The sequence below is a fragment of the Malaclemys terrapin genome, chromosome 1 (assembly GCF_027887155.1).
Source record: "Malaclemys terrapin pileata isolate rMalTer1 chromosome 1, rMalTer1.hap1, whole genome shotgun sequence".
NCBI lineage: Eukaryota > Metazoa > Chordata > Testudines > Emydidae > Malaclemys > Malaclemys terrapin.
The window spans coordinates 5,448,327-5,461,404 of NC_071505.1; the positions used below are offsets into that span (position 1 = coordinate 5,448,327).

At 45.8% G+C, this 13,078-nt stretch overlaps 1 protein-coding gene across 2 annotated transcripts in view; it reads left to right on the forward strand.

Annotated features, from left to right (window-relative positions):
- NRF1 (nuclear respiratory factor 1) overlaps positions 1-13,078 on the forward strand; it is a 107,151-nt gene that overhangs the window by 57,565 nt on the left and 36,508 nt on the right. For both annotated transcript variants that reach the window (XM_054014233.1, XM_054014321.1), the window contains exons 9-10: positions 5,344-5,501; positions 10,769-10,893. In XM_054014233.1, coding sequence (XP_053870208.1) covers positions 5,344-5,501; positions 10,769-10,893 — 283 coding nt within the window. The remainder of the gene's footprint in view (positions 1-5,343; positions 5,502-10,768; positions 10,894-13,078) is intronic.

The following is a 13,078-nucleotide window of genomic DNA, read 5'->3' on the forward strand; positions in this document are numbered from 1 at the left end:
AGCAGGGGGATTAAGGTTTAGGACTTTCTGAGTCAGAGCCACTGTGGCCTTGGGCAAGCCACTTAACTTCTCTTTGCCTCAATTTCCCTATGAGTAAATTGGGAACACTTCTCTGCAGCACCCCCAAGGGTTATTGAGACTTAATTACTGTGTAATTGGCTTGCGCTTTCCTCTGATAAAGGGCAGTGTATCAATGCAGAGTGGTATAAATGTTAAGGAAAGCACTATACAGTACAGTACTTTCATTTATATATTTATCAACCAGATTTTTCAAACTTGGCAAAGCTGCATTTCCCACTGAGGGCTTGATCATGCCAAGCTTTTAAAGAGGAAGCACTTAAATTTACAGTGCCAAAAAAAACCCTATATAATTTCCTTAAATCAAGAAACAAAATGCATTTTGTATAAAGAACATTCCTATAACTCAGACAGGTACTGGAATTGCCTTTCTCGGTTCCCTCTGCCCCCAACCCTCCCCCCTTTAAGTTAGAGACTGCTGTTTCACTGCAAGTTGTGGTCCTCCCTCTTGGACATGTGCCTAGGTTTCTCGGTGAAGTACAATCCTTGTGATGGAGTGGAATGGTCCACCTATTCTGCTCCGTAAGGATAAGGTTTTCATGGCAATAGGTGGCAGCACAAAACAGCTTTGTTCTGTATTAAAGAGTATTTGCAGCTGAAAAAATGAATAGACACAAGCTGTTTGTTTGGGCTCTGGCCTTGAAAAGTACTTCATATTCACTAGAGGGTTTCCAGGACCTGTTATCTTTGTCTTTAGGCCTTGGGGAAGATTTTCAAATGCACAAATGGCAATTAGATGCCTAACTTCATTGACTTTCCATGAGAGTTAGGAGCTTGTCTTTGAAAATCTCACCCTTGTCAACACAAAGTTGTAACCGATTTATAAACAGGTAAAACTTTTCTCATGTAGACAAACTGTAGTTTGGTGGTGGACCTCTTGTAATCCAAGTGTCTGTGTTCTTACCTGGGGTTCCCCTCCCAGTCCAAGCTAGCACCTCACACTCCATTCCTGTCCTGGATGATGTGGCAGAAACCTTCCTCCCTTTCCGGAAGTTACTATCAGTGTCTGGAGATTTGAGCATTTTTCTTTGTTAAGGGGACTTTGTCAAGGCTGGTAGGCAGCACCATGTGATCTACCTTGACCCTCCCCTTCTCTCTGGAATTCCTGTTCTGTCTCAAAAAATAAAAAATCAAATAAAAAATCTCTGCTGTCCAGAATCTCTTCATCTCTCACTCCCTCGGTCTCTGGGCACTTAAAGAAACCTGGATTACATACACCCCTCCAATCCCAACACTGCCTCTGTAGCCACTTTCTCGTGCAGCGCCAACTTCTTGCACACACCTTGTCTCTTGGTGTGCCTAGAGGAAATGGTGGGAGTATTATGCTTCTCTCTCCCTCCTTGCCGCCACGCTCCCTGAGACCAACAATCCCTTTGCCTCTTCTCTACCATCCTCCTGATTCCTGCTCATCCTCCTTCCTCTCACATTTTGACTCCTGGCTGTCATGCTTTCTCTCATTGCAATCTCTTCTACCTCATTTTCAGTGCCCTCTGCTTCTGCATTGATGCCCCATTTGATCCTGCAGCCACTTCCCTCGTCGTCCTCTCTTCTCTCTAAGGTGTCACAAGTACTCCTGTTCTTTTTGCGGCTAAAGACTAATACGGCTGCTACTCTGAAACCTCTCCTCTTTGTGTAACCTTCACCCCGGATCAACGTTCCAGTTCACCAAAATGGCCACTCCCTTGACCTCTTCACCACACACTGCTTCTGCTCGGAGCTTTTCATCATCAAGTTCCCCTTTTCTTTGACCATCACTTCATGTCCTTCAACACTGCACACTTGTCTCCTGCCTTTCCCCCCCATCCCAGCCGAGACCTACAGTTCATTGATGTCAATGACTCTTCTACCACTTTCAGCTTCCCCCTCTGTCTTCTCTCTATCTTTTGTTGACCCAGCTGAATCCCCCCACTCCACTCTCTATCATTCCTCCACTCCTTTGCACCTCTCACTCACAGCAAAGTCTGTTCCAACAACCTCCAACCTGGGTTCACGCCCACCATCTGCTTCATCCATTTCTGTGCCACTGCCAGTGAACACCCTGTAGAAAGTCTTGCGGCCATGCAGGCTTCCTTCGCTACAGATTTATTCTCTCCTCCTTTGGTTCTGCACTCTTCCTGGTCAAACTTCATTACTTTTTCCTGCCTTCTTGACTCAGGGGCCAGCAATTGCAGCTGATCATTTGCTGCCTTCGATTCCCTCTCCTGTACCCTCCAACACAAGATGCTGCTGACTTTTTTGAAGAGAAGTTGATGAGACCCAACACTACCTCCCTCTCATCCCTGGTACACTCTCCTCCTCCCCATTACCAACACACAGGTTTCTTGCCTGCTTTCCTCTAATCTCTCCTCCTGCCTCATCCTTACCCTCCTCTTCTAATTCTGGCTTCCTCCCCTCACAATAGAAGCCTATTCTGGTCTCTTCCAGCCTAAAAAAGAAAAAGTCCTTAACCCCATCTGCCTCTCTAACTTATACCTCATCTTCCTTTCATCTTCAAACTCAAATACAGTCTACATCCATTGCCTTTGAGTTCCTCCATCTCCACCCTTGATCCTCTCCCATGAAACTGTTCTCTCACCCAGATATCTAATGGCATATTTCTGGCCAAATCTCTACTCCATCCTCATCCTCCTCAACTATGGCTGCTTTTGTCTCAGTTATTCATCTCCTTGAAATCTACCTTCAGCTTTTGTGACTCCATCCTCTTCTGCTTCTCCTCCCACCTCTAGTTGTTTCTTCAGTGGGGATGGTGATTCTTCCCTCTTCCACTTTCTGTTGGGGTCTCATAGGACTCCATCTTTAGTCCGTTCTCTCTCTCTCTGCACCTCTCATCTGCTCTCCTCATTTCTCCTGTCATCTTTACACCTTCTCACCCTCCACTGCTGACCAAACTTCCTACATCCAGTCCCTCATCTCAACCTGTTTTATGACATCTCTTTCTATATGTCTGAATATCAGCTTGAGCTTGATGTGACCAGAACTGAACACTTTTGTTTTCCCTCCCTTTCTTCACTGTTCATGCCCCCTTCCTCCCCGCCACCAGCCCTGCAACCCAGGAGTCCTCTTTGACTCCTCTCTCTCCCTTGCTCCACATCTCTGGGCGATGCACAAATCTTGCTGTGGCTTCTCCCATACCGTTTCTAAGACCCAGCCTTTTTTCGCTCTGTATACAGGCGTTAAACTTTCAACCATCCCTTCATCTCCCGTCTTTATACTGGAACCACTTCCCCTCTGGCTTCCCTGATGACTGGAAGAGTGAGTGATGCAGGCCACACAAAACACAGCTGTTAAAATTAGCTTGCGCTTGCTTCTTTGTTGTCTAAATACCTCACTTCTCCCCTGCCACATTGAATCCTTCCACTGACCTTTCTTTCTCCACCGCGTCAAATTCAAGCTTCTTCGCATCACCTTCAGGGTCTTTTCTATGTGTCCGTTTTGGTATCTGATTGAGCAGCTCTCTCTACTCCACCAGAAAGGCTAGCCATTATCAGCCGTTTGTTCACTTGCCACACTTCTCCCGCATCATCTTTGCACCTTCTTCCACTCCACCCTTTGTGCATGGAACCGTCCCCCTGGAATGGTCTCCCTGAACTAATCCATGTGGCCACCCCGTCCTCCTATCAATCTCTCATTGAACTCTTGCTCAGACATGATCCCTCGAGGAAAATGACAACTGATAATGGCTAGAGGGCTTGCTGACATATAGATTATATATAGATAACGACCTGAGACTCTGCTTCAGCCCCTCACCTCTGATACCATGGGTAAGAGGATACTACAAACTGAAAGAAAAAAAACTTGCCTAGGTGGGATGGATTGAGTCCGATCTAGTAGATCTCTTCACTGACACGGTATATGGAAAGGGGTCTGTGGAGCCTTTCCTGATGATCAATTGAATGAAAGATTTCAGCACCAGCCAATAAAGGGACTTACGCAGTTGGGAACGGGTCTGTGAGAGGAATTTTCTCTTATAAAATGGTCCACAGCTCTTTGAAGGCTGAAGAACCTTCATCCTCTGATTCTGTGATCTTTCGTTCCTGATGCTCATTCGTGCCTCACATCCTATTTGTGACCACACACTCATTGATACACGTGAGGTCCCAATTGGAGGAGAGTAGACTGGGGTGGAGAATGATCAGCTAGGAGAAGGTGAACTCTGTGGCAAGCACAAGATCCTGTATCCATGTAAATGTCCTTAGTTAAGAGAGAATGAGATGTATTGAAATAATTAAAAGACACGAACAGAACTGTTTCCAAACTATTGACTATTATTTGTATTATTCATAAGATCCCATTGTCCTAGGCACTGTGTAAACACACAACAAAAAGACCGTCCCAAAGAGCTTACACTCTAAGAGCATATCTACGCTTACCTCCGGAGCGATCAATACAACGGGGGTCGATTTTATCGTGTCTAGTGAAGACACGATAAATCGACCGCCGAGCGCTCTCCCCTTGACTCTGGTACTCCACCGAAGTGAGAGGTGGAGTCGACGGGGGAGCGTCAGCAGTCGACCTATTGCAGTGAAGACACCGCAGTAAGTAGATCTAAGTATGTCGACTTCAGCTACGTTATTCACATAGCTGAAGTTGTGTAACTTAGATCGATTTCCCACCTCCCCCCCCCCCCCCCCCCCAGTGTAATCCACGCCTAAGTATAATACAAGAGAAAAGAGATGGATATGGGCATACAAATGAGGGAGTACAAAGGACATAATGAGACATTTTGTTCTGTGTTTATACAGCACCTGGAACTATGGCGTCCTGGTGCATGACTAGGGATCCTAGACACTTAGGGCATACAAATAATTTAAAAATATTAGACACATCATCTGTAGGCATCATGGCAAAGGAGGGATTTGGAGGATAATGAGGTAGTTTTTGTATCTTTGGAGGGGGTTTCTCCCACATGCATGGGGCAGTATGGGAGAAATCACGAATGCAAGTGTTTGAAAGTTCACAGATAGGCAATGGAGGCTGGCATCCTGGGTCGATCAGAAGTGGGAGTCAACACCTTGATAATGAATGAGAAGTGATTGGATGGTTTCCAAAATGTTCCCTGTAGCTTGGTTTCTAAATTGCTCCCAAGGCACCTCTTTTTCCAACAGAGATGCTCTCAGGATGTTGTGTACAGAAGAATCAAAGCATGTAGGATTTTTCAAAGGCATCTTGACAGTGTTTGACTTTCCCCTTTTAAGAAGTAGCCACCCAGCTGTGGGAAAGGTTCAGGGAAGGTGAACTTTTCTCTTTCTCTCTTCACCCAACTAGGTGGAGCAGAATTGGGCAACGCTACAGGGGGGTGAGATGACTATCCAGACGACGCAGGCTTCAGAGGCCACGCAGGCGGTGGCATCGCTGGCAGAAGCAGCAGTGGCAGCATCTCAAGAGATGCAACAAGGAGCAACCGTTACCATGGCGCTGAACAGGTACCCGTGAGAGGAGGAGCTATGGGGACTAAATGGGGTAAGGTCACTGAACGAGGGAGACCTTTCTGCCAGATTTGCTATCCCTCACGATGAGGGCAGCACAGAAGCCTGTGATACATTTGGAAGAACATTGTCTGGGGTCTTTCACAGAGATTTTTCCATAGAGAATTCCCAACCCATCCATGCCAAAGCATTCATAGATCATTTCCTAGTGTCCCATGGTAATATGAGGAAGCTCACAGAAATAGAAACGTGCTGTTAGGGAAGGTACATTTAGTACCCATCCCTCTTGTCCATTGAGTGTCCACTTAAAGCAGATAAGAGCTATAATGTGCTTGTAGCACTTGTTAAATAAGCAGCTCCATCCCTCTGTCAACATTATTGAGGGCCCCTCTGTTAAAGGGATGACGTTGATTTAACCAGGTGGGTGGCAGTACGGTCTCCTCTGACCTGAAACCAGAATCTCTCTTCCAGGCTAGTTGTTGAAGGTGTTTCTCCTGTGTTTGGTTCTGGAGCCGGGAAGCTGAAATGAGCTGCCTGGGTAATGATTTCTCCTCCTGCTTGGAGAGCTCTTGGCTTAGAATGAGCTGTTGTTGGGTATTTGCAGAAGAATGTTTTCACAGAGGATGTGAAGTGCTGATCTGAGGGTGAGATACGAACCTTGCAGAGGTCATTTTGAAAGACTATTGAGAAAGGGATTTGAGTGAGAAGCGGGAGACTGTCCCAAGCACAAGGAGAGGGAAAAGGATCCAAAGGGCAGGGGTATTATTGCTCATTCCCTGAACCCAAGCTGGGTTTTCTTACCTGCTTTATCTTATATTTGTGCTTTGCATTTGCACTCGGCCTCCTTTTCTTGGCATCTGTTTATTGAACAGGGGTTGATCCTGCCAGGAGAAGAGCAAAGCATGGAATGTTAGTGTAGAGCTCCAGGAACCTCTTCTACAGACCACTTGTTAAAACAGCCACCTTTGTACCAGCTGCATTCCACAAACTGATTCCACATTTCCGTTGCAGCAGGCTCCAGGACTAGCCCAGACCTATTTCCCGGGTCTGTCAATCAGATCACTCTCTCCTCTCCTCCCCACCCCTGATTCCATCTCTTCCCCTTTGGTACCAAACAGTGCCACGCTTTAGTCAATGGGAGAGGTTGCTGCTGAGTCGCTTGAAGTGCATTCTTCTCATAGGCTGAATGCAATGCCTCTGCGTTACTCCCAGCAAGAGGCCAGGACTGGATCCAGGTTCAGGTATCTTTCGGAACATGGTCACGTAGGCCACTATGTTATATTGATGAACTTTATCTACTGATAAAGACTTGCTGTCTGTAAAATCACTTTTTAAAAAACCCTGGGTAACTCTTTTCAGGGGATGGTATGAAAAATGACTGAAACCCCCCCACCACCCCACACAAAGTATTCATAACATTGTAGTGAAGGCCTACTCTCACACATCAGAGGGGTAGCCGTGTTAGTCTGGATCTGTAAAAAGCAACAGAGACCTGTGGCACCTTTAAGACTAACAGATGTATTGGAGCATAAGCTTTTGTGGGTGAATGCCCACTTCCTCAGACGCATACTCTCACACAGTCCACCCCTCCCCGCCTGTAGGATGGCCACTTACAGTAGTATTCACAAGAACATTCTCCGGTGTACTTTTAAATGAGTCAAAGGCTAGGGTTTTGACCATTTTTGTAGATTATTCCACTGCCTAACACATCTCTGTATCAGGAGCGGTTTTCAATATGTAGATCAATAAAAATCTGAAAAAAAGACGCATTGATAGAACCCATCGAAACAATGAAAACTAAACATTGAATTCTGCCAAGCCTAGTCATGTATAATTTGTCTCTTTCTCACGCCCATGTCCCACTGGAGAGCCACTTTTAGGCAGGTAGAAATTAAATAACAGAATTAACTTCAGAAAATCAGAATCCTTAGTAGAAATAACTCTTCTCCCTTCAACTCTAGTAGCAATCCCCGGGGGTTCCTGCAATACCTCTCTCTTTAGCCAGCTTTGTATTCCAGGAGGGAGTGGGGGAACCTGCAACAAGAGCCTCAAAATGTGAGGTGAGGTATTCAGTAAACATTTTGGCTGCTCTAGTTAGAGGTAGGATGTGGGAACCATGTGCACTTTGGGGAAAATACAAAGCCCAGGCCCTTCTGCGGTGACAGTGCAGGTTGCTTTCTGATGGCAGCAGAGTAATGGTGCCTCAGGAGGTCTTGTTAACAAGCTGCAATGCAGCTGAGCTGACTCAATGTTTATCACGTATAAGGGAGAATGTGGCTACCTGCAGAAACTCATAGAAGTGTTGAGATGTTGACGTTGGGAAGTGTATTAGAGGGTGGGAATATACTGATTTATTTTCCTTAGGGGCTAGAGGTGTGATTCATGAAGGCCCTGAAGTCTTACCCACGTTTTTACTTTGCATCCCTCATGTAGACCTGTGGTATGACTCCCAGCCTACACAGCCCCACAATACTATTCTTTCATTGGCCAGAAGTCTTGTTCTGGATTGACTCAAGGAGCATAACCCTCCTTCACCACCACCACCACCGCCACCACTTCCTTCAGCAGTCCTGGCAGTGAGCTGAGGTCTCCCACCTGTCACTAGGCCTCGAGGACACCCTGGTCCTTAAGAGCTGGCAACTATTACCAGCTTTTGGAAGGTTTCTACCTAATGTTAGCACAAAGCTGCCATCGCTCCATCGGGTGCTGGCGTGGTGTCTCTAGGGGTACCTGGTAGAGTGGTGTCATGGTAAAGAGCAGATGTGTGCAGTTGTGACAAATGAGGCCATCTCTGTAATCAGTTTAGGGATGGGAAGCAGAGGAGCAACTTCCAGCAAGAGAGGATGAGGGGGAGGGCACGTCCATGGGTGCACGCTTCATGTACAGCCATTTGAGTTATTAGAGAAACATTTGGGGAGCTCAACATAAATGGGAAGAGCTTTTGTATAGCAAAGCACTAGTATTCTTTTCAGTGATGCAGCCTTCACAGTTCACTGGGATGTTAAATCGCCCTTGAAAGTGGATTTAAATAAGTGCTTCTCATGGCTGGGAGGCTGGGCGGCTCCAGCAAGTGAAGTCTGTTTATTGTAGCTGGTCTTCGCACGCTATAAATACCTTTGGACCAGTGCAGATGCGCAGGAGGTGTGGCATACTTCCTAGGCCAAAGGAAGTGAGAAGGCAAGAAAATGAAACGGTAGGGTCAAATAGCAATGGGAGGTTTTGTGAGCCCAACCGACATTGGGTGGCAGTGAAAATCCAGCCCAAACCAAGTCAGATGGAAGGAACATAAAATCTATGATGGAAATTAAAAAGGTCAAGAGGGACAGACATAAACACAAATAACACATAGGAAGCATGCAAGAAAAGGGGTAGGTTCATTTGGACTACCGTGGAGCAATTAAAGAAGATCCCAGAGAAGCTAAATGGCTTCTTTGCATTGATCTTCACTGCAGAAGACGTATCTGCTATTTCAGATAATTGAGGTGAAGCACTGTCAGATATTCAGCTATCTGAAGAAGAGGTTCTGGAACAAACATATGAATAGCAACAGGTCACTCTGCTGCTAATCTCTCATTAAAATGAACTATTAAACCACAGAGCTGGCGGGTAGCAAACTTTTGGCCTTGGATAAAAGGAGCTGACGAGATCATGGGAATAACTGACCAGTGAGCCTTACTTCAGGGTAAGGTGAATTGGTTGAAACAATTATTAAAGGTAGATTTACAAAACCCATCGGAAATTGTGTTTTAATGGGGAAAAACTAGTATGGTTTATGTACAGGAAGATCCTGCCTCTCCAGTTTTAGAATTTTTTGCGTGTCCACAAAGTAGTGCATAAGGGAAAACCACTTGCTATAACTTACCTGGGCTTTTCAAAAGTCCCTTGCAAAAGGCTATTAAGGAAACTGCATGTGCCTGAAGAGGGATTTTAGAATAGGGGAAATTAGAGATGGAAAGGGCCAATTGGGTCATTTTATAGAATCTTAGAAATGTAGGGCTGGAGGGGGCCTTGAGAGGTCATCTCTAATCCAGCCCCCTGCGCTGAGGCAGGAACAAGTAGACCTAGACCATCCATGACAGGTATTTCACTAACCTGCTCTTAAAAACCTCCAATGATAGAGATTCCACAACCTCCCTTGGCAGCCCATTTCAGAGCTTAACTACCTTATAGTTAGGAAATTTTTCCTAATATCTAACCTATAGCTCCCTTGCTGCAGATTAACCTGATCGCTTCCTACCTTCAGTGGACATTGAAACAATTGAGCACAGTCCTCTTTATAACAGCCCTTAACATATTTGAAGACTGTAATCAGTTGTGTGTGTCATGTGTCGTGTTCCCCCCCACCCCTCCCGCCCCCCGGTCTTCTTTTCTCAAGACTAAACATGCCCAGTTTTAGTTAACTTGTAAACTTTAATAGGTCAGGTTTTATAAACTTCTCTTTTTTGTTGCTCTCCTCTGGACTCTGACCCGTTTGTCCACTTTTTTCTTAAATTATGGCACCCAGAACGACACAGTAGCCCAGCTGAGATCTCACCCATGTTGAGTAGAGCAGGACAATTACCTCCCATGTCTTGCATATAACAATTTTGGAACTGCATCACATTGCTGGCTCATATTCAATTTGTGATCGGCTATAACCCCCAGATCCTTTTCAACAGTACAACTGCCTAGCCACTTGTTTCCCATTTTGTGGTTGTGCATTTGATGTTTATTTCCAGCCAAGCTCTCCCCCTCCCCTCCCTGTGCCTCCTGCCTGCTGGCAGCCCTGCTGATCAACTCCTCCTCCTCCCTCCCGGAACCTCCTGCACTCAACAGAACAGCTGTTCAGCGGCGTGCAGGAGGCAGTGGGAGGGTGGGGGAGGAGCAGGGATGGAGCATGCTCGGGGGAGGGAAGAGGTGGGGAAGAGGCGGGGCGGGAAGAAGTGTGGTGCGGGCGGAGCAGGGGTGGGACCGCGGGGTGGAGCAGGTGTGGGGGCTTGGAGGAAGAGATGGAGTTGGGTCGGGCCTCAGGCGGAGGGTGGGTCGAGTACTCCCCTGGGTAGAGAGGAAGTTGGCGCCTATGACCAGTTAATCTAGTCCATCTCTCACCCCTCTTCCACTATTTATTCACTACATGATCATTTCCGTTCCTTTGGCCTGCTGAGAGCTCTCGTCACCCTGGTGTGTGTGATCTCCTTCTGTGGCACTTGGTTAAAGCCAAACACATCAGAGCTGAGTTACTCTCTTCTTCTAATCATTCTTTTTCTTGTCCCTTCTGCCTGCAGTGAAGCAGCCGCCCATGCTGTCGCCACGCTTGCGGAAGCCACCCTTCAAGGGGGAGGACAAATCGTCCTGTCTGGTGAAACTGCAGCAGCAGTGGGAGCGCTTACTGGAGTCCAGGATGCTAATGGTAAGAGTAGATAAATATTTAATTGGATTTCATTTTGGTTTCCACTTAAACCCTCAAGTCCTGACTGACAGGATGCGTCAGAACAAACCCAACCTGTATGAGAAACAAAGGAAGAAAGTCCCAATGTGAGCTGTAACAAACCAGGAGTTTTGCTTAGCAAGAAGGTACTGTTGATCCCCCCAAGGGAAAGTTACCTGGGATGTTGGGCTTTTTTGCTGTAAGGAAGGTGTCACCACTATGGAGCGTCATGAACCAGGTTACACCGCTTACCTTTTAAAAAGGTCTTTGTTGGCCTTGGAATTTGAGGGGTCTTCAGAATTTAGCTGAGAGTTGACTGCAAGGTGCTACCCTCCAGGGTTTCCTTGCCGTCTATGGGACTTTTTCACATGCTCCTCTTTGGCTGCTGGAGAACTGTCACTATGATGCGATGTATCTGTGCTTTGGTGACACCTTCCACGCTAGTGAATGCATCCCTACGTTTTCTATTTTCTTCATAGCCCAATTCAGGCTGTTGCTTGCTTTCTTGGTAGGCCTTTCTGTGGTACCCCTCACAGTATCCGAGTGCCTGTTCTGAGTGGTGTCTGCTATAATTAGCCAACCACAATTGCTGCCTTGGTAGTGGTTATTAATATTACCAGAGTGCCTAGAGACCCTAATCAAAGTCCCTTTGTCCTAGGCAAATATCAGCATTTGTAGCTAATACTAACTAGCCACATGGTCTTGTTATGCCTTTGCTCAACTGCCAAGGTAAACAAAGCATTGCTTTTCAAATTCAGGGATGAAATGCATTAGTCATTAAAAATACTTGATGATGCAATTGAAGTTATGTTTACCTGTCTGCACCTAAGAACTATGTGGCATGTATTCAGTTATAAGGAAATGCCGCTTTAAAGGATTGGACTATTTTAAATATTATAAATGCTAAAGAAAAAAGCGGTGGATTACCAGGTTGCAAAGTGATGGCCATTGTCTTTTGGTCTGTTCCATACCTAATACAGCACCTTTGATAGTTTATGCCTCATATTTGACCTACCTTGAAATAATTGGTTAGGAATGTTCTTTGTGTTCTAAAACATCACCATTCTGTTGTCAAAGAACGCAATGGAAAAAACAGTAGCAACTTTCACTAATGTTGCATTTGGCTTTGTTGCTATGGAGTCAACCAGCCTGAAGGGGTAGCACAAATTAACCTGCAAACCCTGTTTCTAAAACTGTTAAGAGGATGCTATTGCCCCCCAAAAAGTAAAAGAAGCTGCAGAATTGTGTTGGGTAATGCTCCACCGGCAACCTGGTGCGAAGGTTGTAGGGACTCCGGGTTTGTCAATGCAAGGGCCCAGAAAGAAGTGACCTGTTGTTTTCAAGCTTCCAGGAAGGTTTTACAGTCAGTCAGATTGAGAAAAGCACATTGGTGTCCCTTTAAGAATAAAAAGTGGGTTAGCAAATCTGTCAGGCATGTTCCCTTTGGTCTGTTCCCAAAGTGCTTTCATGCTCTGGATTCCTCTGGACAATTCCTCCCACATGCCTCAGGACCTGAGTCACTCTACCTCATTCATCCAGCTTTAAAATCATTTTAATGCAAGATCGTTTTTATAGCAGACTTTGAAATCAGATGGGATTTGCAATGCATTTAGGAAAGAGACTGTTTGCGTTATTTTCCTCTGCGCAGAACTTCACCCGCAATCCCTCCCCTTGTTTCCTCTCCTCTTTGATTGCTGTAATCTCTGGTGGCATTAAAGGGAAGGTCTTTGTCTCTGCAGTAGTCCTTGGAAGCACCATGCAGTTAGTTTTATTATGTAACCAGCTAATACGTCTCCCTGTAGGGATGGAAGGCGACTTTGATATCAATTCCCTCTGTCTGCCCTCCATCCCCAGATGGGAGAGGAATTTTCAGCTTCCGTATTGTCATTCAAAATTTGTTTCACCCTTCCCCACCTTATGCATTTAACTTTTTATAGTCTGAGTTCTCCCCTGGTTTCAGAGTAAGGATCTGCTGGGGTATAAACATTTACTCCTCTGATGCAGCCAATCAGTATAAGCTGTTCAGAATGCAATTCCATCAGTGGGAGATTAAATGTGAGTGATTGGATGTGATTGGCTGCAGCAAGGAGAAGGCGATATCTTAGAACAGCGACTGAATTAACCCGCAAATTCTCCTTGCCCAGTGATTCTAACAAAGACTGAACTT